The 25160-nt window shown below is 39.8% G+C and overlaps 1 protein-coding gene across 12 annotated transcripts in view; it reads right to left on the reverse strand.

Moving 5' to 3' along the window:
* Positions 1 to 22666, reverse strand: part of tcf7 (transcription factor 7) — a 62009-nt gene extending 39343 nt beyond the window's left edge. For 5 of the 12 annotated variants that reach the window (XM_020635612.3, XM_020635610.3, XM_020635619.3 and 2 more), the window contains exons 1-3: positions 22185 to 22664; positions 21756 to 21825; positions 20256 to 20362 (exon numbers count right to left, since the gene is read on the reverse strand). In XM_020635612.3, coding sequence (XP_020491268.1) covers positions 20256 to 20362; positions 21756 to 21825; positions 22185 to 22367 — 360 coding nt within the window. In that variant the 5' untranslated portion in view covers positions 22368 to 22664. Of the gene's footprint in view, positions 1 to 20255; positions 20363 to 20548; positions 20692 to 21755; positions 21826 to 22184 lie in introns of those variants that run through there. The other 7 variants (XM_020635609.3, XM_020635608.3, XM_020635614.3 and 4 more) reach the window with 4 other exon arrangements.
* Between the last annotated feature and the right edge of the window lie 2494 nt (positions 22667 to 25160).

Here is a 25160-nt window from a genome sequence, read left to right on the forward strand (position 1 = left end):
CTATGAAAGGCCTTTTTTTTTTGTAATGTATCAACTTTGACTTAAGGAAAATAAGCTCTCCTCTTAGAAAGCAAACAAACATGTAAGTGCAACACTTTTGGTGATCTTGACATCTTTCCCATGAATTCAAAAATAAAATACAGCCATGACTCCACCCATTTACTTAGAGGGCTAAATTATTTTAGAATAATTAAAAGATCTGATACCATAGTTAACTCCAAAATAAAATCAAAGCATCAAGGTTGTTAGCTATTTTTAGATTTAAGAAGGTCTAACCCGTCCGTTTTAATTTTCTCCCAGACTACTGACAATATTTATGTACCACGAATCAGTTGTAGTTGTAGAGCTCCAAACATGTTTCAGTCATCCAAAGAATAAAATCATGCAAAAGAAGGTACTAAACCTTAAAGGTGATCATGCATCTTCAAAGATGTAGGTAAATGGAATAAACACTCTGAGTGACATGAAGCAACCCTCTGTGACCCCAAATTGTTTATTTTACTCGTATGCTTTGAAGACACGCTGTCAAGAGAAAGAGAAAATACTTTTCTTCCAGCTTTGGGCAATAAACTGAGCTGAGGATTTCACCATGGCACAACTCCGTTGCAGTCATCTGTGTACATTGGGAGATCGAAGCGGGGGCGCTCCCGTCCAGCTGACCACACCTGGAGCTAGTCCAAAACCCACAGAGATCCAGTGCTGGTCTGTTCAACCACAGAGCTGCATGCACAGGCCCAGGGGGCCTCGCTGTGCAGCAGCATCAGAGAGACCGCCTGTCACAGATCGCAATCTCTCGGGCACACTGCGCCCTCTGCCAAACTGTGCATGCACACTCTAGTGTTTATACGTATGTGTATTTCTTTCAGAAAGAGTATGCTTCCATTATTTTGTGAAAAGAATATGCACTGCATGTCCCTTTTTGTGTCAGTATCTTTGTCTGCATGTGTGTATGTGTGTAGCTGAGGGTCTCCCCTTAGAGCAGGGCAGGACTGCGGTTTGGGGAGTGCCTTCCAAGCTACGCGTTTGGCCAACAGTGGGGGTTGATACATTCTGCTATCGATCATGTGCACAAATAACATGGTGACTTGCCCACACAGTGTTATTATCACCCCAAAATAAAGTGGCTGGCTCTACTGAAGGACCTCTGCCTTTCAATCAGCTTCATCATCTGCTGCTCCTTCACTCGTCTCTCTTCTTTCTATGTGCCCTTCATAGAAGAGTTCACTTTCCAACCTCACAGAGTTAATCTTAAATCAATTTTCACAGCAGGCATCAAATAGGAGCTGAGGCCATAGAACCTGTTCACTGCCAGGGGCTCACGTCGGCTTCTTTTAGCTGAGGTGTAACAACAGCGGCAACAGTCACAGGTTAAAGTGCAAATTTTGAAACACTGTAAGTAGAACTTTTTCTCATTCTAGTTTCCCATTGATGTCTCATTTCTCCACAGGGCTGTCATAAAGCTCACAACCATTGAGGTTTTTGAAAGCATTTTTTAATTTGAATAGTTGTTTTTAATTTGTTCTTATCTTTATTTTAATGGCTTGAATTTGGGGCTCTGGCAAATATTTTTTGATTTGTCTTTTTCAATATACTACCATGTACGGAAAAACCTTTTACTCCATGGCTATCAAAAAGGTTCAGCATTTTGTCACTGATCCTCTCATCCCTTCTTAATTGTCATGTTCTCAACTTTACTTTCTGCTTTTTTGACCCATCCCTCCATCATTCTCATCCCTCCATCCGATCTTTAAAAATGTCTGTGTCTGTGGTCAGCTGAAGTGTTTTGTCATGATTTGTAATGTCAATATGTGGCTGCTTGTGAGAGCATCCCCTTGGAAACACACACACACGCACACACGCACACACACTCACACACACGCACACACACAAAAAGTCGCTAACACACGGCATATTGAGAGAACAACCAGCAGCTGCCTGGCTCAGTTCTGGTACTCCTTCTAAGCCATAATTGTTCCCGGGCCTCTCCTCTGTCAGTACTGGTCCACATCGAGCCAAGTGGCTAACCATCAGCAGCCCTCATGGCTCGCTTCGCCTTCAGACTCCAACTGCCCTATGATGTCTACAAAATCAATGGAACTGACAACATTCAGAATCAAACAATAACACATCATTACGTTGTTTGATCAAAGCTTTCAGGTGGACAGAAAGAAGCCGTCAGCAGCCATGCAGGATGTAACTGCCAACAGTGGGTCTCGTTCTTTAATGTTGTTGAAACTTTTGTTAAAAAATGTCCCCACCCCAAAAATGGACATCTGACCCTTACAAGCTCCATAAGACTATGTGCAAAATGTTTCCAGTTATGTTTTCTTATTCAGTGAACAAAGCTTTACATCCAACCAGCACATGTATGTCATCATTTGTTGATAAAGTACTAGTTGTTAGCTGTTTATCAAATAATTTTAAAGAATTATGTAATTCTAATAAGATTAGCCGCCTGTGAAGAATAATATTCTTGGGGAGTAGATGGCCTAGCGGTTAGGTCATTAAGGGCTGTGATCCTCCAGGTGGGCGGCGCAGGTTCCGGTTAAGACTTTCCTTCCTTAACTTTTTTGTTTCAAGACCTGTGACACTAGTTTTGGAAATCTTCAATTCGGAAACACCTTATGTAACATGTAACATCTCACATTAATGGCACAAAACAGGGCTGAGGCTGTACAGATATCAACAGAGGGAAGTCTTTCCAGCTGTCCTGGAGTTCGCTTATGGTGCCCTTTTATAAACGTATTGTTCATGTTAATTTAAACTTTAAGATTAACCCTTAAAAAAAACCTCAGCCTCTACCCATCTTTGGTTTCATGTTGTCTCTCCATCTATATGCAAGTATCTGCTTCTTCAGAAGAACTTCTTCCATCTCTCGCTCCCTCACTCGTTTCATCTCGGTCCAACAGAAACATGGTGGGAAACCAAAAAACCAGGCAGCTCAACTGAGGCCAAACCAGAGATCACTGCTCCCATCATGGACTCCTTCCCTCCTTCTCCTCCCTCCAGTTACTGCGTGTGATACTGCTGTGAAGCATCAACAGGCTTTCAATCCATAACCATTCAATCTTACTCCATGATTTTTCCATGACTTGTTTGTAATAAAGCATCTCATCCTCGGCCAGCATGTTATAAGATGATGTCATAAAGTGCAAAAAGGTTTTACTAAGACTGCAGCTTTTGAAAATGCTTAGCTGTTTTTATGTTTCATGCAACACTTTCCCACCTGGAAAATGTAAACTGAAACATCACATCTTTCCATGACAGAAGGTAAGCGTGCTAATTGGGGCGGTAGAGTTTCCTCCACGTTGGCAAGTTTGCAGAAGTTCTGGTGCAAACACAACAAGATGAAGTTCGCAAGAGCATGAAGAAATCATTCAAGTACAGATGCAGAGAATGACCCTGGCTTTTTTATGCTTCAAGCCAGAATGAAAAAAATGTACATCACTTTCTACAACTTCATAGCATATATGTATCTATGTTTTTCTAAGATAGATTATTTTCCATTGTTGGCCAGATGCTCTTGCAGACAATAACGTCTTCATTTAAAGTGACAAAGAAAGAAAAAAAAAGGAGACGTAGTTGAGGTTTTGAAGTATTAAAGTTTTCCATCAGTACAGGAACAATGAGCCGTGTGCTTGTGTGTTTGTGTGTGTTTGTGTATATGTGTGTATGTGTGTGTGTGTGTGTTGTTCAGGTGGCAATGAGACTTTATTTTCCATTGTAAACCACAGCAGATAAAATCTAACACCTAACTGTACACAACAAACACTGGCACACAAACACACACAAACACACAGGAGTCCTTTTCAGATTCTATTTCTGCAACAGCGGCATAAATATGCTCAGCCGTTATCACGTCTTTGCACATTCATAATGATTCTGCGATGGCGTAATATTGGTGTCCCAGCCTGTGAATTCACACTGCGCTAAGGCGTTGCAGAAGCACAAGGTGTAGAGAAACAGCTTGTAACAGCCCTTTAAAGGCACTTTTACTACCCATGAGGATGGTACAGAGGGGGGGATCACTTCATCCCCCACATTCACAGTTAAGACGTCACAGAGGTGTAAATATTGCACCTTGAACAGGCAGTCTGAATAGGGCTAGAAAACACACATGGGACATTTTTTTACAAGCAGCAATCAAAATATAAGTAATGAAGATGATTAGTTTTGATACTGTATATCATGATACTATCTCACATGTTTCCCTTTTCGCATATAACAGTCAACATCAAAACTCTTGTAATCAAATAAAATGAGGCTGCAGAAGAGAGCTTCCAGAGAAATTCAGGGAATTCTTCTGAAGTGAAAATCACAAGCAAAAAGAAGAGATAAATAAACTGATAATGGCTTCTAATCAAAACAGTACACTGCTGACTTGATGTTTAGCTAATGGGTGCTTAATTGAAACCAGTATTTCCTTAACTGGGCTGGGATTGTTGTGACTCTGCGGGGGGATCAACTGGAGCCTGGATGGTGCTCACGCTGTGCTGCTTGTTTGTGAGACAGTGTCAGAGTTATGGCTGTCTTTAATTGGCGGCATTAAGACCCCCAGGACTTTTTTTTTTTTTTTTTAAAGACAAACAGAGGAGAAATTAGTGCGGGGGCGACAAGGAGGAGAAGAGATCCAAAGAGCAGTAGAATCAATGTGGGACAGGAGGAGAGACGGGTGGAACAACAGTCATCGCTCTGCAGTGCAGCGGGAGAGCACACGAGTCCTCTGTGACTGTGCCTGTTGTAAATCTGCTTCTGTCTGAGGGAGGATTCAGCAAGAGGAACATAAAAACGTCATGGATGGAGTCTGACTGACTGAACACATGTCTGTCAGCAAAGACTCTCATTCCTTCCATTTAGAAGAGGATGAAAGCCTGATCAATGGTGCCGATTTCACAAGACTTACAGCTTAAGTTCTGCAGCTTGATGATGATGGAGAATGACGACTTTCATCAAAAGAAATCATTCATCGATGCATCATATTTGTTGTTTTGTTGTTTCCTCTTAGTCATAAATAATTTTATTTAGTCTTCTTTTGCTGCCACACCAACATTTATTTGATTAAATACAGTAATTGTGAACTTCTTTCATGATTTTTTTTCTGAGCTTTGATTTATGATTCAAATGAAGTTTAGCTTACAGATTCATTTTATGAAATGACATGATTAAGCTGGCTCTTTTCATGCTGTACTTTCCCAAGACTCCAAGAGTACCTCTGAGAGACTGAACAATGTAAAAGATGTTTATGTTTGACTGAAACTCGTCAATATTTAGTTGCAAATGCTGCTCCATATAGTGGATGTTGTAATTTGACTGATTTAAAAAGGTGGTCTGCTACATAAACTATTGTATATGAAATGGTACTTGCTGCACTCCAAAAAATACAAACAAATCCCTCAATACCATTCGCCTTGATTACTATTTTTATAGGTATTTTTCTACAGGTCAGAGTACAAAACAAATGCATCTGTTACTTGAGTGCAAAACAGTGGCGTTGTGATTCCTGCCTTGCAAGGACTCAACTTGAAATTGCAACATTTTGAGGCACAATCTAATCTCAGTCAGGTGACGAGAAATCTAAATTTGTCTTTTTTTTACCTTTTTTCTAATGTGAAGGAGAGTTTTGCAAATCAAAGTTAATTTAGATATTTCATTTCATGAATTAATGTTATGCGTGTGTTAAGCATTCAACATAAAACACAACTTCAAGCTTTTATTTACATTGTGGCACCAAGATAAAACATCTTTGCTGTGTTTCAAAAAGAATAAAAAAAGGATTGGTGTGACAAACTAGATGAAGTGTCAACAACACTGCTGCCCACTTTGGTTTCCTTCTAACTAATCTGCTTCGGAAATGGTTAAAGTAGAATTGGCCGTGGATTCATGTTTGTTTTCCTTGAGAGCGGTAGTGAAACGGTTAAAAGTGTTCTTAAGGTGTCAGAGTCTGTTGCGACTTGGGCTGTGGTTTTGTTTCACCAGGTGCACAACGCAGTAACCGCTGCTCAATGTTTACTGCTGCCTCCCTTCCGCTGCTGCATGTCTTCTCCTCGTCATCCTTCTTTCTCTCTCTCTCTCTCTCTCTCTCTCTCCCCATTAATCCCTCTGCCTCTTACCATTTCTCTCTGAATCATCTGCGTCTACTTTCTCCATGTTTCTCCATCCTCTTTTCCCTCCACCTGATCACTCCGATCTGTGCCCGTCTGATAAATCAGATGAAGTGTTTCTTTTGTTCTATACTTCCGGCCCACCCACTTCTTCCCTTTCATCTGTTCTCTGTGTGCATACTGTGTTTCCCACATACATACCCTGTACTACACCGTCACACACGCCCCCACACACACACACACACACACACCGACCACAGAACAATGCACGTTGTGCAGTTGCTCTAGTTTTTCTCTGGCCCTGTAAACTGCGCTCATACAAACCCATTTACCACAACACCTTCACACATTCAAAACACTGATTAAACATGAGCTTCATAACTTCCTGAAACGCAACATTTTAATATCTGGTTTTCTGTGACAACAACTTTTTTGTCATTTCTCCTGACTTTCACTTTGAACTCTTCCTTCTACCTCCCCGTCATCTCATTCCACCTTCTTAAAGTGAATATCTCCCCTTTTTGTTACTCAAGGCCAGCTTCCCCCCCCCCCCCCCCCCCGGCCTCTCGTTTCCATCAACCCTGAAATCCTGGCGCAATTATCAAACACACCATTAACATTTTCTCTTTGTCTTTGTGCTCAATCTCAGTATGAAGGACAATGTGGAAAGAAATGCACCCTCATCTTGTCTCTGCCTTATCGCGTGAGTGTTGCAAACTTAAAAAGCTTAAGGTTTCTCTCTGTAGACCAACAGAACCACTTCCCATGACCACCAAATGTGAAGATGGGTATCTTTTCCCTCCTCCACCAAAAGGGGCAAAACAAAGGTAGGAAATCAATTTGACGCATACCGAGCTCTTTTAAAGGAAACCTGTTGAAGAGGGAATTCCTCCCTTTGCCATTTCAGGCTTCAAAAAAGGCTTTAAAACAGGGACACAGAGCCAAAACAGACTCACCCCTGTCAGAAGCCCGCACACATTCACCTTGGACTCATTTTCCATTTTCTGTGTTGTACTTCAAAAGCTCAGCACAGTCATTTGAACATCCCGAACGTGACAACCTTCAGCTTCAACAAAGCCACTGTGGCACGTTTGGCATTGACAAGAGTTAAGGGAAGTTGTGTTGTAAAGCACAAAGGTCTAATAATAATAGTGCTAAATATCTGACGTTTGGGGAATATATTGCATTTTAGAGTTCCTGTAACACTCTGTAGTAGCATGAATTAGCCGTAAGGCATTGTTTTATAACAAGCCTCCAGAGCAGCCTTGAGGATTCATGGGAGGTTTGTGCAGCCTCTGACACAAAGATATCTGCCTTTGTAGTTTATGCCTAAATAAGTATTCTCTGATTTAACTTAATAACTAACAAACATGTTAAAGGACAACTCATCATAGCAATTTGAGGGCTAAATTATACACATAACATTTTTGATTAATTAACTGTTAATTTGCAAGGGAAACAAATAGGCTAATACAACATACCACGTTGTTTAGCTGTGTTGTTAAAGTGAGCACACTTTGAGGTAACTGTTGCTGTGTGTGTGTGTGTGTGTGTGTGTGTGTGTGTGACGTATGTCAGTGTTTGAGTGTTCATACAGAGGAAGAAGGAAGTGAAGACGTACCATAGAGCTATGAATGTATGTGATTATTACAAATTTAACATTACTGTGTGTAGTTAACATTATTATTTCACTTTGTGTGTTAGAACATTATTAATGGTGTGTTGGACCTGTGTGTGTATGTGTGTGTGTGTGTGTGTGTGTGTGTGTGTGTGTGTGTATGCGAATAGCTTATGATGATGGAGGCTGCTTCCCTCCCTCAGCAGATGAATATCATATGAGGGAGGATTAGACTTCTGCTTCTGTGTGTGTGTGTGTGTGTGTGTGTGTGTGTGTGTGTGTGTGTGTGTGTGTGTGTGTGTGTGTGTGTGTGTGTGTGTGTGTGTGTGTGATCACAGCCATGTGTGCTGGGCTGCTTCATGCGGCTGTGGAGGCTCCAGCTGGTCTGGGCAGAGCCACGGGCACGGGGTGGAGGAGGAGGACGGGTTTGAGTTTCATTTAGTGGACTATTTTTAAGAAGGCTATTTTAATCAAGTGCACATTAAAGTGGTGATAAAGGTCGGGCTGAGGTTAGTACGGTGGTAGAGGAGGGAGAAATATTCAAAGGGGATTATCAATTACTAACATCAACACACCAAGACTGGGTGTTGACACATCTCTTTCTCTCTGAAACATCCTTGACGCTAGATTTAACTACATCAAATCTAAACATGGTATCTATTTTTCAGCAAAGTTAAGCATTACATTTATTACTTATCTGATTATTAACTAACAATCCGGTCAGAAAGGTGAAGAGCTGATTAACATGTTACACCATAGGGATGGTCATCATACTTTACAGCACTGGCCCAAGATGGTTGGACAAATCTGTTACACATCAAATGATGTGGTAAAAAGATCTAATAGAGGGGCTCAGTATTTTGGAGATAACCAAATCTAAACATTAAGACAAGAAACAGTCCTGCGTGATTCATTATCATCCTTCCAAATATGATTTGACCGTTCAAAAAGAAACTATTTATGCGAGTAGAGGTTTTTTTTTTTGGACTGAGCCTGACTAGTTTCTAGATTAATGCGCACAGTTTGAATATCAGATGACTGGTTGTTGAATCTCTCTCAGTTGACATATTTACATATTGGCATCCAACGTTTTTTTTTCATTTGATAATGTCTTAAACGTCACTGAAGGAATCGCCGTTCAAGCAACAGAGGATCTATGTTTAAATTCATAAATATGAAATGCTACAGAGTGAGGGACAGAAAACAAAGTCACGGTCAAAAAGTCACAGAGCCAGTGTTGGTCGAGGAAAATGTAAGAATAAGACGCAGCCACCAACTGAACAAAACACCAAGGAAACATGCACATACAAGAATCAAAGTACTATCCTGTGCATGATTAACACTTAAACGCACACAACAACAAGATGTGAAGTGAGTTCCCTAACTCTGAGAACACACACACACACGCATACACACTCACACCTCCATCTCTCCGTGGAAGAGTGTAAACAGGTTGTAAATTTCCTCACCGGGACAGATGAAAGAGGCAGAACACATGGCAAATTGTCATGTAGCATCACATATGGCCGTCACACTGACTTTGTTTGCAAACAGTCGTAGATCCAGCACACATGCAGACACACTGGCGTGACTCAGACTGCAAGCTTAAAGCAGGTTTAAGTAAACATGAGTGGAGGTCACTACCTAGCACAGTCCTACACTTCATGTCTGCATTCATTGTTTAAATAGGTTAATAAGTCAGGTTCACTTTTAAGCGTCATGATGAATTGAATTGTGTTTAATATGTTGAGCTTCTCTTCTTTCACAAACTTAAAGTGCCAGTTCAGAGTTTTTGAAGTACGGTTGTATGAGGTACTTGTCAATAATAAGTGTGTAAACCACAGGAGATGCCGGTCGCCTCTGCCCTTTTATTGAGAAACTGGCCGAACCATACATCGAGGCAGAATGGGTGGCTTTAACCAGCTAGCTAAATGACATACAAACGCCCCCCTCCCCCAGTTTTCTCAATAAAATGCTGACTGGCATCTCCTGTCACTATTGACAAGTACCATACCCACTTCAAGAATTCCAAACTATCCCTTTAACTAACGTCTGTCCACATGTACATAATGCAAGTCATTCTTGTTTCCCTATGATGTAAGAGCAGAGACGTGGACTCTCAACCAAAGTTGTCCCCTGGACCTTTTAACCTGTGGCAAACTTTATTTGACCCGTGTCTCCTCTCTGGCCTTGACCAGGGTCAGGATTTTTTTTTTTTTTAAATGATCTCGTCCTGATTATTTATCATTCTCTGAATGATCAAATGATTTAGTCTCATGTAGGTCTGTAGACTTCATACAGTGCATAGTTACATTTCATGACCTCATCATATGTTTTAAAGTTCATAAAGAACATTCACGGTTACATCAATGCACCTGAGATTGGTTTTTAAAAATTATTTCTGATGTTACACATGATTTGGTTTCATGTTTTGGAAAGTACAGGGTGATTATTAATGTGTGTGTGTGAACCTCCACTAATCCAAAGAGGTATAGTGACTTGTGAAACTGCTCAACAGGCTGATTATTGACAGTGATAAAGAGGAAATGAAACAAGACCTTGATTCCCATAGGTCACATGATTTCTTTAAAAAGAAAAACTCTCACTCTTAACAGCAATCCACAGACCATAATCAACTTCATACAAGAAGAAATTCCCTCCCAAATGTGAAAGAAATGGAAATCTCATACATTGATGTTTGAAAGAAGCCAAAACCAGACGCTGCAGGCCCCTCTCCTCGCTGCATGGAATAACTGTTTCGTATTGTTTCAAACTAAATGCTCTTTAATTTAGATTCTCCCGCTTCTTCTTTAGTTATAAAGAAGTTATAGGCTTTATTCCTACCTCAGATGACATTCAAACATTCAAGCTCTGTATGGTTGCACTGTGTCTGACGGGCAGATAGCTGCAGCTCGTTTTCCACAGTGCGCTTTGAAACTCCTCAATGACCAGCAGCAGCAGGAGAGAGAGGAGGGACTCGACGTGTTTACAGGGCTGTAACTGTGGCACACTGACCTACAGACCTTGCGTGTGTGTGTGTGTGTGTGTGTGTGTGTGTGTTACAGCTGCTGAACATACAAACATGGAAACCTCCAGTAGTTTCTACATTACCTTACATATTGGAGTAGGAATCACAGAGTAACTCGTGCTACAATAGAACGATACAAATGAAAGGTCAATACGACACGCTAAGTATCCCATGATAAGGATAATATCATGATACAGTGATTTTACTGCAAGACAACTATATAAACACATCATGATGTCTGATTAACTTCAAAAATACAAAATGTCCATAAAAAGGTAACGTAGAGGATGAATACTTCTGTTTTCAGACTCAGGTTGTTGGTTATTCCTCGTTTTAATCGATGAGCTGCGAATGTTTTGATATGGACTGGTACCTGACAGAGACTGCTGTCATTGACATCAAAAAAGGAGAAACTGAATGGTTTCAATCCACAGACCAGTGACTCACATGGGTGCGCGTCATCCTTCATGAGACTCTCACTCACACACACACACACACACACACACACACACACACACACACACACACACACACTGCTGTAAATAAATGTAAGCAAATCCTAATGTGACATGCACTGAAATGATGCTTGATTGCTTGATAACTGAAAATCACCATTATTTTGGTAATGACTGCTTGTTTTATAACACCAGCACAGCGGTAATATTGCATGGTGATTTAAGGCCCAGTGGCAGATGTACAGTTTGAAATATAAACTCAATATGGTCTGTGAACCACAGCTTCAACTCTTATGGAAGTTGTTTGATAGCAGCTAAAGTGATATTCAGGTGGGAGAAAAAAAAAAAGCATTGTGCAACATGTTTGACCTCCGGCATCCTCTTCATTACAGGAAGCGTGGGAGGAATTATTGGAAATGTGATCTTAATTTAAAGAAACAGCAGCACTCACACCACATAAGGTTACCAACTTGAGTTTAAGATTCCCCTCCACCCCCAACAAACTGCAAATGAGCATCATTTTCAGCTCATCGTTTATTTTCAACAGAAAAGTCCAATCAAGTAGATTTTGCCTCTCTTGATGTATAAGAAGACAGAGATAAAACAATCCAACAAACCAACACTTCCTATGCCAACACCTGTCTTTTACTGCTCGTCCCACCTCCCCTCGATGCCGGAAAGAAATAAGTGGATGAATAATTACAGGTATCAAAACCCCGGGGCCATCTCAAGGTTTTTTTTTTCCCTCCTCTTCTGATATTCTTTTAAACATTTCCGCCTCTTGAAATAGTCTTCTGAACCGTTTCTCTTTAGGTGCCTTCACAGCGCGCTACTTCAAAGCCGACAGGGGGATGAGGACGCTCTTATGGTCATTTGTATTTTAATCTCCCCCCTCCCTCCCTTTTCCCCTGCTTCTATAATGCTCATCTTAACTCTGCAGCACGCCCCTCTTTTTTTCAAAAAACTCTGTTTATATTCTATCATTTTTTTCTTCATCCACGTCTATTTTTGAACTCTCGCTCATATTTCCTCCAGCAACAAGGCTCAGTCAGCCTGCCAACCTTTGACCACACACACAGACACCCTGCTTTTTTTTTTTTTTTAAAGAAAAAACATGCATATCTGAGATGGTTTTCACTGGAAAAGAAAGATTTATTTTCAAGAGATATAATGCATTGTCTTTATTTGTCTCTTATTCTATTCATAGTCTTTTCATTTTTCAACGAAGTTCTTATCTGTAATTCTCTTGTGTTAGTCGTACCTCTACAGGGCACTTTCAAAGTTGGAAATACTTGTTGGGGCCCATATTTAGTTGTTTTATGAGAAAAAACTACAAAAACAATGTGATTATGTGATGTGTGCAACTTGGGAAAAGATTGCTAGTATGATCTCAACACATGTTTTCAGAGACCAGTGAGAAAACTGATTGAAAAGAACAAAGGCCTCTGCAGATTGAATTCACTTGATAAAGAAATAAAGAGAAAACAATGTGCAACATTTTATGTGATTGAAGGCGGAAACTGCTCTCATGATACCATCACAAAGGAGGATTTTCACATGTAATGTAGATTTTCTGTCCAATCAAGAGCCTTATTTCACTCTGTAATCTTGACTTTATACGACCGTAATCTTGAATTTGAACCTGCACTTTATAAATCCAACGTTTTCAGCTGTTTAAAAAATTGAAGTGAACGATGTGAATGTTACTTCACGTCTCTCAAGTCAGGGAATATTTATAACAAGACATTTCTCCAAAAGACTTTGAGAGACACAAGATTCCACCCGACTCGAGCTTTTGCACCCTTCCAGTGAAAGCAGCTTTTCTTCTTAAGTTTGAGTGCTGGGGTCCTTATCATAGCCAGTCAGAGGCAGGGAGGCCCCCACGCCGCTCATCCCAGCCCTGGGGTCTGTGTAAAGGGGGGGATTAGGAAGGCCTCAGCCTGTGTTGCTGCCATTGTTTACCCAGGGACTAGGGGCTGACTGAACAACCCCCCTGTCAACACCGCAATACAATAGGAAACAAGGAAGTGGCAAGATCCTAGAGGCTTGCACACACACATGCCATTCCCTTGATCTCAGAGGATCGACTTTGTATTATTTTGGAGATACAAGGAGGAGGAAAAAAAAAAGAGGGGGTGAGACGGGGAGGGGAGCTTGTTAACACCAGCAGCAGAATGGTGAATGGAATACAAGGAAGAGGAGGAGGCATGTGAAAACGTTTATGGACTAAAGACATGAAACGTAACGTTCCCCTTGAATAATAAAAAGCAAACAGACTGTCAGTTGAAGTGCTTTAAGAGAGGCTAATTAATCTAGCTATTTCCTAGCACAGTTTCAAAACTGTGGTTGGTTCAGGGAAGTCATGAAGGGACATTTTGAAAACTGAAAAAATTAATAAATTAATGTAGAGTCTAAGAAATGACAAGTATCACCCCTACTCTTTCCAGACATGTAAACACTCTCAGCAGTCTTCCTGTCAATTTTCACTTTTGGTCGGTGAAACAAAATGTCAAATCAACAGGAATTCCCCCCCCCAGTCAAGACAGCGACGCTGCTCTCTGGCTTGTAAATTCCAGTGAGTAAGTTCTCGTGCTGTCTTAAGCATTTAAAGACAAAAACGTTTCTATTTTCCTCAACTATCAGTTCATACAGTAAGCATGTCCAGGTACAGTGAGCGGGAAAGAGTTTCAGAGCAGTGTGCTGTCTCTGGAGTTTGTTGACGGCTTGGTGTGACCACAGCTTCCACATCAGAGGGAGTTTCACAGCCTCTCTGACTGTGAATAATATGCACACCACTGAATATCAGACGCAAGCTTTAATGGTTAATTGCTTTAGGAAAATGATCTGCACAGGAACACGATGACCGTCTCCAATGTTGTCTGAACAATCAACTCAACTTACACATTTATTACTTCTTAGAAAAGTAAGAGTTTAAATTCTCAATCTATCTATTAGAGGTAAAAGTATGTTAAAGCTATTCTAAATGCAAACTTTAACCCGTGCTTCTTTCAACCCAACCAATCGACAGACACACTGAACTAATGAAATGATGGCTGCTAAGAGTTTGTGATCCAAATATTCGTCAAAACAAAACCACCGACCACTAATAATTCCTCGTGCTTGAGTCATCGGCCACTTCAGAAAAAAGGACGGCTCCTGTTTTTGTCTTAGTGGGTGGGTCAACCACTAATCTTGAGCCCACAAATCTCCATTAAAAAAAATCATGCAATATGACGTCGTCTTCTACTTGATTTTTCTTAAATCGCTTTAATAAACACACAGTTTACAGTCTTTGCTTTTTTTGATGTCAGAGTCCTATCAGTCCTATCAGTTTGATGTTTCACGTTAAAAGCTTTCAGTCAGGATATCATTGACAGACTCTTACTCTGAAGCAGAAACCGGAAGTGCAACTTTCAATTAAGAATACTGACGGTCAAAAGGTAACTAACATGGACATGTCTGAGATTCTTTATACTATTCAGTTTAAAATACTTGAATAGTAGACAGTATATTTTGTCTAAATACTATGTTAAATAAACAACATTTAATCAATCGATCCTTCACCATCATGTCAGAAATGTGAGGCTAAATTAAACAGCGTCCCAGTCTTCTGTTTAATTGCAAAGCTTTTGATTTGAACTGGTTATATGATAACTGATAAATACTTATAGTCACAAACAACAGTTGACAAGAAAAGTCTGGCGAGATATAAAGCAAGAAAACTGCTTTCGTCCTGTTGACTCTTTCTTTCTTCACTTTAATCTCGTATTTATACCATCATCAAGCATTGAAAACACGGACTGCTCACTTTCTTGTAACTTTCAAAATGGATCAACAATGTTTGAAGTTGCTCAAAAACTTGTCGCGAAGCATTTTATCTTCAAACAGTTTTCCAGGGACCACATTTTCCTCAGTTTGTGAGTTATCAACATATAGCACAGAATCTGTGCATTTCGCCAACTTTCATACTTCTCTACCAAAACTTCATAGTGCAACTTTAAGAATGATGGAGTCTTTTTATTTAACTACTGGGTTACTTGTGATGTTCTCACACTCATCAGACCCCCTGGCTCTTTTATATTAAGGAAAGAACGATTTGGAGCAAAGAGGTGCTTAGACGCAGCAGAGATGATAACACTAAAGAGAAAAGAGATCGTGGAGGAAGAAGGAGGAAAATATGGATGGATGCTAAAGAGGAGGAAGATACTCGGTTGTTTCAGACAATCTGTCCTCCACTGGGGTTTGACTCCCAGAGACGACAAAGAACCATGATCCCTTTTTTAAAAAAAAAACACGGTCGGCTGGTAATCCACAGAATAATAATAAAAACAGCCAGAGAAGGACTGACACACAACATGCAGCATTCACAAACAAACACACAACATACAGTACACACTGGCACATAAAACACACCAGGAACACTGCATACAAGCTCAATCTAACAGCAACAAAGTTGGGGGGAAAACACACGCTTGTATACATATGAATATCCTTCGTGGATATTGTGTGTTTGCCGTTTGTTACACTGTCTTACACACTCTCGATGTGGCTTTATCCGAAGACAACAAGCTGAGGGAGTTTATTCATATCTCTGAATCCCATAAATCCTTTTTGTTTGGCCACGTCCTCTGAAAGGGCTGCTGATATCTACATTAATGTTACAACAGTGAAATGTCCCATGAAATGCAGTAATAGGAGAATTATGTCTAAATGGGATCAGGAGGGTTTGCAGCAGCCTCTCCAGTGAGCAGGCTTCACTTCTCAATGTGGAGATTAGACGCTGTTTTACATGAGATTTTACATTAATACCAGAGTACAAAGGGATGCTATTCAGCCATCTTTTCTTGTCCATTTCAGATTATCTGCAGGTCTGAATGTGGAAAATAATGTTTATCTTCATACAATAAAAGCAGCTCTGTGAATGCTGCTTCTGGGAAATGATGTGACCCTGATGTTACAGAGAAATGTTTGACGTCCTTGGTCAGGCTTTCATTGAAACTTTGACTCTTTAATATGTACAGTATGAATTCACAAGACATGAATGAGCGAATATAAAAAGAATCTGAACATGGAATTATTATATTAGTCGTGTACAACAAGAGACAAACCGGCAAGGCCGAGTATGCCCACAGGAGGGGACGATGCGCACAAACAAATATACAAACTAATATCTGACTTACAGTCGCTCAGCTGCTGCTCTCACAATGAGTTCAACAGTTTAGAACGGTTTACAGGAACACACAAAGGGTTTTTGGAGAAACTGCCCATGTAGTTGTTTAGTTAGTAAATGATAACAACATTCAGTCTCCAAAAGAAGATTACAAACTATTCATATACAGATTAGTTTCTGGAATAACAGTTTGGTCTGGAAAAAATGTCCAATTTACAAAAATCTGAGGGAAAATGCTTCAGATCTAAGAAGCTGGTATTGAAGAGAGCTTGGCGTTTGAGTTTTTTTCAACACAATAAGGCATCAAAAATGAATTTACATAGAAAGTGATTGATTTTAAGTTAAATTATTTCAACTCTAAAGACATGTTAACTCTGCAGCAGTTTATATAATCATTACTTTTATGACATACGTTGTTCCAAAGATGATCCGAACCACACTCACTGAATAGATCTTTTTTTTTTAAGAATGAAATTTCAGGATATCACACAAAATGTTTTTATGTGTAAAATTCTGGACGAAGCAAAGAAGCAAATCCTAAGGCAGGTTCAGCGACTTGCTGTTCACATCCAGAACACAAACGTTCAGCAAAAAGGTCCCAAAACATACAGCGTGATTGATACTTTATTTACCTTTGAGAGACCTTCATATAAAAGTCACAAACATATCTGATCATCTCGTTTCTATGTCTATGAATTTGTGTGTGTATTTGATGTTTTGACATCATTTTACACTGAAAATCTTTGGTTCAGCCCATCTGTTTCTATTATTATTATTTTTTAAGTATTCTAAAAAGCATCAGCTTGGACTCTTGGATATTTTCACTGTTGTAAGATTTTCTATGCACAAAACAAAACAAGAAGAATGACTCATTACTTCATTCCCCTCCTGGACATGCCATCGCTAGAAGAAACTCGAATGAAACAGAGAATCTTTCAAAGTCTAAAGACAGAGGGACAGCAGTCAGACATGGAAACATACAGACGCACAGACTTTTTTCTGTGTTCCTGACATTGCTTTTTCTGTCAAAATACTTTGTAAACATCTGTTTTTAAAGGTGCCTTATAAATAAAGGTTATTATTATTAGACAGACAGACACGCACACACACAGAGGTGATACATGCGTTGCCTCATCCCAAATTAACACCACAACACTTAAAAACACAGAACTCAGGCTCGATTTCCCTTCAGTCTCCCAGTCCTATAGTTTCTGATCCACCTCCAGCCATAATCATCATTCCCCCCCAGAAAACCCCCCAGACTAAACCACCACTCTCAGCCCTTTCAAGTGGCAGGTAGAGGGGGCCCGATGCGTCGCTACCGCTTCACAACCAGCGGGCTAATTACAAGGGACGCAGCAACAAGTGAGCATTGTGTGAAGTCTGGAAGACACACGGGGAAAGAAAGTGCTCTTTATCTTGCTACCACCACCAACCCCCCCCCCCCCCCCCCTCTCCTTACCCTCATCTCCCCCACCCTCAACAAAAACAATCTCTGGGAGGCTCTGCTGCGGTTGGCACGACCGCGTCCCGAGAAGAAGAGGAGCAGATTATGAGAGGAAGGGCAAAAGAAGAGGAGACACGTCGATGAGCCACACATACCATCACACTCGCTCAGCGTGTTTGTCTAAGCCGGCGCCGGATGTTTGTTCTGTTATGCAATGAAGATGTTTAAGGAAATACAAGTACCCTGTCTCGTACTAGAACTTCATTCATTTAGATTTTGAATCACAGTGTGGGGTGTGTGTGTGTGTGTGGGGGGGGGGGGGGGGGTTGATGAAGACACACTGAAGCTCACATTGTCAAACAAACAAACAAACTGATTAACCTTGTGTGCAACATTGTGTAAAAGTGAGTGCCAAAAAACGGCTTTTGTATCAGTTTCTTTTTCTGCACAAAAAAACTAAAGTGTGTTATCTAAACTATTTAGATATACAATTTCTTAAGGATGCAACTATTTTTATTGTCTATTAACCCGTCCGTTGTTTTCTTGGTCATTTCTTTGGCCATTTGGTCTCTTTCCAAAAGTTTGGGATGACACCCTTAAATCGTGAACAACAGACAGATATTTAGTTACCATCCAAAGGGAGTAAAGAAATGAATTTACTATCACATTTGTAAATGATACGTTCGTATCGTATACATTCATTTCTGTCACCATTGAAAACAAAGCTAGTCTCTCATAGCATAGAGGTCAAAAAGAACATTTAGTGGGGGCTTGAGGTATTTCTAGCAGCACTGAAGGTATTCTCTTTACAACGTCTATCTTTTTTTTTGACCCTATAATGACCTCTTCTAAATCTCTGCAACACAAGGCTGCAGCTTGACTCAGACTCTCTCAGAAAGTTCAGCAAGTCATTAGCAAATCACATTTAGTCCATAATGTAGATTCTGTGATACAGCTGCAGGTTACTCATTGGATGTGCATCACATTAGATCGGCCTACATGTGATCAGGTAAACAAACATCTCTGATGTCTAATAACATCTTGTCTGCTGGGTGAGGTGGGGTGGGGGGTTAATTCAGGCGACAGGATAACACAACGCGGGAGAAATTAAAAGAAACAAAGCCACTCATGTTTGGTGCATTTAGTCCGCCTATCCATGGATATTGGTTTGTACGGTTGACTTGAAGGGGTTTTATGATTCTTTTTTTTTTAGCTGTCTGGCTGGATGAGCGATACTGCAGACTTAAAATCCTTCCACGAGTCTTTCCCATGTTTGTTCAACACTAAGATCAGCCGTTAAGGCGGCAACAAATCTCTGGTGATTCACAGACGGAAAACGTCATGCGAAACGGTTCGTGATGACGACATCGATCATATTTTAACTTTGGTGAAGGGGTAAACAAAAACAAGCTCATTTTGCCTTTCCTCTTGTGGCCGCGGCGCTCATGAGGCAGAGCATGTTTTGAGCACTGCTTTATTTCATAAAGCGGTTCGCGGGAAAACACACTAGTTCAAAACCCAGATCAGAAAACATGTAAAGTTTGTGACTGATGTGCAGAGCTCAGCGTGTGTTTCAGCTGACAGCGCCTCTCTGTTTCTTTAATTTAAATCCACTTCCACTGTATGAATCTAAAGGCATGTGTGAGTATACTGTACTAAAATAAATTAACTGTTTCCTATGGAAAGAAGAGAGAGCTGCATTACTTGGCCGAACTGCAAATCATATCTTTAAAAAATAAAATACTGCATCAAAATGTATATTGTGAAATAAGACATAGGGCAACTCTTAGCAGGCAGGTGAGATGAATCACCTTTAATTTGAAGCCCCCCTCAGATATCATGAACAAACAAAGAAATACTCATGGGAACTTATGTAGAGGGTTAAAAAAAATAAAAATGTTTGTGAAAACTGAACATCAAAGTTGATGACCTGCAAATAGCTTTTTTTTTTTTTTTTTTTTTAGAAAGCTGAGAGTTCACTACCCCACAACAATCTTGAAATAAATCCTGAAAAACAGGCAGAAATACCTGAAGAACTATTTACACCATTAAACATAAAGAACAAAAAAATGTCTCCACTATTCAGCATTGATTGGTTTCAGCCAAAAACAACTAAACTAAGCAGCAGCTTCCCGCTTCAAAATGTTTTTATCCCAAAGTGTTTGCCTCTATAACGTTTGTTATTATTTAGCAGTGATGAGCTACAAGGGCAAGAGCATCACAAACGTCATCGTTTAGAGGTTTAACAACAAAAAGCAATGAAAGTGTTCAGTGAACACAAGAAGTTGCTGGAGTGCCCAAACTCGCACAGCGTCCAAAGAAGGGTGTAAACACAAGAAGACAAGGACCTCAGACATCCGCTTTAAAACATTTGATTGATACACATTGACCAGTATACTACAGCCAGTAGGAGAAGTTAAACATGAGTGGACTTACAGATGGAGAGACCGAGCTGTTGGGGAGGTAGGGGTCAGGCAGCATCAGGAACGGGTACCCCGGATAAGCCGGCGTCTTGTAAATGCCTCCATCTTGTTGCTTCGACACTGAGGTCGGATGGTAAAAAAATAACAAGCAGTAGGTTAGAAAAGTCAATCATTTTAGAAACATTTTATTGAGACAAAGTGTTTCCCTTTAAAAAAAAAAAAACAACAACAACTGCTGCCTTGTTCTCTGAGAGCTCTGCTATCAGTGTAAACATCTAGATATATAAACCAAACAAATATACTTACTCCCAAAAATCTGCTATAAGATTTAGTTGTGTGCCTCAAGAACTAATAGAAAAAGCTTCAAAAATAAAAATGCATACAGAGTAGTTGAACTATTTACAAGTGATCTAGTTACAACATGTTATATCCTTTCAATGAGCACAGACGACAATACTTAAGACAAAAGCGTTACAACCGTCACCCAGCCTGAGAGGCGTGAACTCCTGTAGCCTATGTGTTAATTTTTTTCTCTCACCACCACCCATATTAAGCATCAGAGGGTCAGCTATAACTTGGTTATACCTGCTCTAAAAACACAGAGCTAGACAGACTACTTACTCGGCTATTTGAAGACATCATAGCCATTGTGGAGCTTTCCCTGTACGTACCAAAACTTTAACCTGGCATGTAACCAGGACGACAAAATATAGGCCAATAATAAATATTGGTATGAGTATTATTTAGAGAGATTAATCTTTTTGGATTGACTCTTTTTTTTTTTTCTTAAAGAGAGTTTTTCCATTTTTACTTTTTTTTTCAAATGACTGAAGTGATTTACAGACGACTCTGTTCTGAACAGTGTGCCTTCATCGAGGGAGAGATAGTGAAATGAATGCATTCTTTTTTGGGGGGGGTGTTCACTCACAAGAAAATGTTTCAAATAAACCTCTGAATCCCTGGTTGACCCTACAGCTGAAGTCTGGCAAGAAGCTACGCTGCAAAAAATGTCAAAGGTTGCTTTTGATAAAGGCTGTCAATCGAAAATGTGTTTGGGCACACGAGCATCACTCTAATGTGTAGATTCAAGACAATATAGGCTATTTAAACAGTGTAAGCAGCTGTGTACGAGTGAAATTATCTAGTTAAAAGAAGAAGAATAATGAAGGCCAAGAGACTCAAATATGTGTTTCATATTACCTCTAGGATAGCTTAATAAAGCAGGTAACTTCTTCCTTAATCTCTCTTTAGTTATGAGAACAGAAGCAGAAGAAGTCACCAACATAGTGACGGATTTGAAAGATGGTGTCTGCTGGACTTTTCTTTTCTTTTCTTTTTTGCAGTGTAGCCTACACTTGAAACAAACTCTTTGAAGTTGGCTTTTAAACTGCAGCACGTATACAAGCCTACCGAGCAACCACAAAAAAAATATTATAATAGGCTATTAACATGGTATTGTAAAATTAGCTTTCTTAACCGGATGTGAACGGTCTTTTTTAGTGTTTGCTCTTACCACCGTTCAGATGCTCCCGGTGTTTCTCCGAGAAGCCCCTCTGTTCGCCCTGTTGTGCCCGTCTGACCGCCTGGAAGAACCGACAACAAACACGGGTCAGGTAGGCTACTCAAGAAGAAAGCAGTCAAGAAAAAAGGGAACACACGCACACACGCACACACACACACAAAACTACCTCACTAAAGTTCTCCTAGAGCTTCAGATAAAGTAGGCTCAGTTTATCTCACTTAATGGTGTGTTTATGTTCCACTTGGACATGGCATCACTCGACTGTAATAAACCTGAGGTAGTCTGGGAGTTTTACTACTGTAACCCTGTAGGCAATTCACGGCACTTTTCTGCTTCATTCAACGCTTGTCAGCAGCGTGTAAAATAAAACAAGCTTTCTCACTCACGCACACGCTCACAGAGAATCTCCGTGCCACCTACCGCTGCGTTCGGACTTTGATTTATTTCCGACTCGTTCACCAGAGAGGACTTGAGGTCGGCCAGGTCTCTCTCCGTGAACGCGTTTTCTTGGATTTTCTCCTCTTGCTCTCCTTCGTCTTTGAACGCTATCATCTCATCATTCGCTCCCAGGTCGTCCCCGCCGCCGCTGCTGAGCTGTGGCATGTCTGCTACTTTCCACCTCCCTTGCGATGTTAAACACTTTTTTTCAAAGATGAATTGGAACCAACGAAAAAGTGCAAATAAAGCAGAGACTTTCTGTTAAATCTCCGCAGTCCAAAGTGCAAAAACCCGCACCACATGTACGGATAAAGTTGAGATGTGGCGTCCCCCGTGCTCCCTGTTGTAGAGAGGACTAATGTTTCCCTACAACAGCAAACAGCTCATTTGAGCCCAAAGACAAGTCAAAGAGTCCCGACATCAAAGGGCGCCGACCGGATGATTGACAGGTCCGATGACTTGTTGGGGGGTTGTACGATTGTTTCGACGGAGGGCTGAGCTTTCTTAAAGAGACATCACCTCCGCGAGCTCAGCTGCACAGGCATTATTCATGACTTCCAGGGGCGTGTTAACACCATGCACGGTCCCCTGGCTGTAGACCGACTACTGGTTAAACAAAATAAAGTAACTAAAAAAAAAGGGTCTGGTAGGAGAGATGGTTAATCCAGAAAGTTTAGTTTATTATTTACAGTACTACTTATGACAATAATGTGCTTTGGTTTCAGGAGACTTTTTGTATTCATGTATTTGCACCTTTTTCTTCTTTGTTAGTAGTTAAATTTAAGCATCCAAACAGTTTATTGATAACTAAAAATGGCCTCTTGCACACTTAATAGTTTGCTACCTATACCTATGATACCTACCAATTTTATTTAGATTGATTCAGTTTAGATTTTGTATTTTTCTAACAGTTTTTGTGCTTTTTTAATCATTTTTTATTCTGTTGATGTAAAGCACTTTGTCAATATGTTGTGAACAAAATAAATACAAAATAGGCCTAGTAAAATAATTATTACATTTATAGGAAGAATAAAAAGTGAGAGGCAGACATATATGAAATTTTATGTAAAATTTGAACAAATAAATATGAATATGTAAAGACTTACTTTTAAAATAGAGATCTTGAAATAAACAGTAATCAGTTCATAAATAAGATTAAAAAGATTGTTTTGAAAAATCTCAATCTTAAAGTATTTTAGCATAAAACAGTGTTACAGTCATATGTCAATGTTTCTTCATCAGCTACTATTACTTTAGAAATTGTACATTTATTGCCTGTCGTTTTTGCCTCTGGTGGTCTCTCAATAAAAACCATAACAAAAAATTCATGTTTTGTTATTTTTTAATCAAACATTGTTTAAACTATTAAAATTCAGAGTTCCCAACTTAATACCTAACTTTAACAAATCATCAGTTTTTTACCCCTTTTTTCCCTTGTAACTGTAATCCAATGAAAAGTACCATTTCCTGCAATAGTAAAGTCAGAATCCTATTTTATCTAAATAAGAGCTGCATAATTCTTGAATAGAAGCATGTCAAGTGATTTTTTCACTTCTTTGTACTCTGATTTTGAGGATCATTGTCAACAGATTGATTGTGGGTGGAGTCAGTTCTTTCAACGTTCTTATTGATTGAGGTAGGCTCCTTAAACTTTAAGATCCAAACTACTTACTTACATAAGAATCATTCACCAGGATTGTGATCTGAAGAATATCAAACCTACACTATTTGAAGGTACATTATTAATTGGGGTATCTGAAATTTTACAAATAGTAGACCCCTTCTTTTTTTTTGCAGCAATCCCATTAAATTGTTTCTATTTTGCAAGTGTACAATAAATATATTTTTAAATATAAGCATTAATATCATATTAAGTACATACAATAAAGTATGGTGACATGTGCCTGGGAAAATTGCATGTGTGAAATATAATCTGTGAATGAAAATCTATATATAATATGCATGTGATACTAGGCTATATCATGTTTTTTAGCTGTTAAGACAATACAGTATGCAACATTCTGACTTTCACAGAAGCCCTGTTCACACATGCACACATCCTGAGCTGCATGTGAGAACATAAACACCCACATGTTTCAACCTGACTTCATCCTGAATTTCTCCTGAAAGCCTCCTTTAAAATGTCTGCAAGGAGCTGAGAGGATGTGTGAACGCAATATTTAGGGAAATTACCTCCCTGTGAGTGGGAGGGTTTGATGACGTTTGATGACGTTTGCGACCTTTGTTATGTTTTGTTATGTTAGCTGACAGGGAAAAAACGTAATGCTGAGTGAATGTGTCGAAAAAGACTTCAGCGTGTCAGCTGTGATGATGGAGACGGTGAATCCTCTCATCTGCTTCTCATGTACAAAAGCCCTGCCTGCTTAGTATTAACCAAATACCTTATCATGAGTGAGGCATTTAAAGGTTGACCTTTTCTTATTAAAAACATAGTTTTAGTGATTCATACTGGTAAAGGGTTATTTTTATTGATGAAACTCAACTCTTTGGTATTGTCCTCATCTAGTTAGTGAATAACTTTGATAATTATGCGCTGTGATTTTTACTCCTGTTCCCACTGTCCTTTTGTAGCGGCTGTTGTCACACTGTTCAGTTGGTAGTTTTCACATTGTGGAACAAAACTTCTCATTTGCATGGACAGAAAAGTGGCAGCTCAGACAAGCAACAGCTAAAATGTAGGACATTCTGTGAAAAAAACATCAGAAGGCACGGCATGCTCATCAATAACAGATACACAGCATGTTTTTGGCTGGTCCTTACATCCCACAGATTTTGTAACAGTCTCCAAAACAGCAAAAAGTGTTAGCTATCGCAACTACTCGATCAGAGGAGGAGAAGAAGAAAAAAAAACACACAGTTCAAAGATGTAGACTCGAAGTTCTGATTTCTTATCAAACTTCCCCTGTTTTCCTCCCCATGCCAATGCATTTTTAATGC

This window comes from Labrus bergylta, chromosome 14 (assembly GCF_963930695.1).
Source record: "Labrus bergylta chromosome 14, fLabBer1.1, whole genome shotgun sequence".
NCBI classification, from domain to species: Eukaryota; Metazoa; Chordata; class Actinopteri; order Labriformes; family Labridae; genus Labrus; species Labrus bergylta.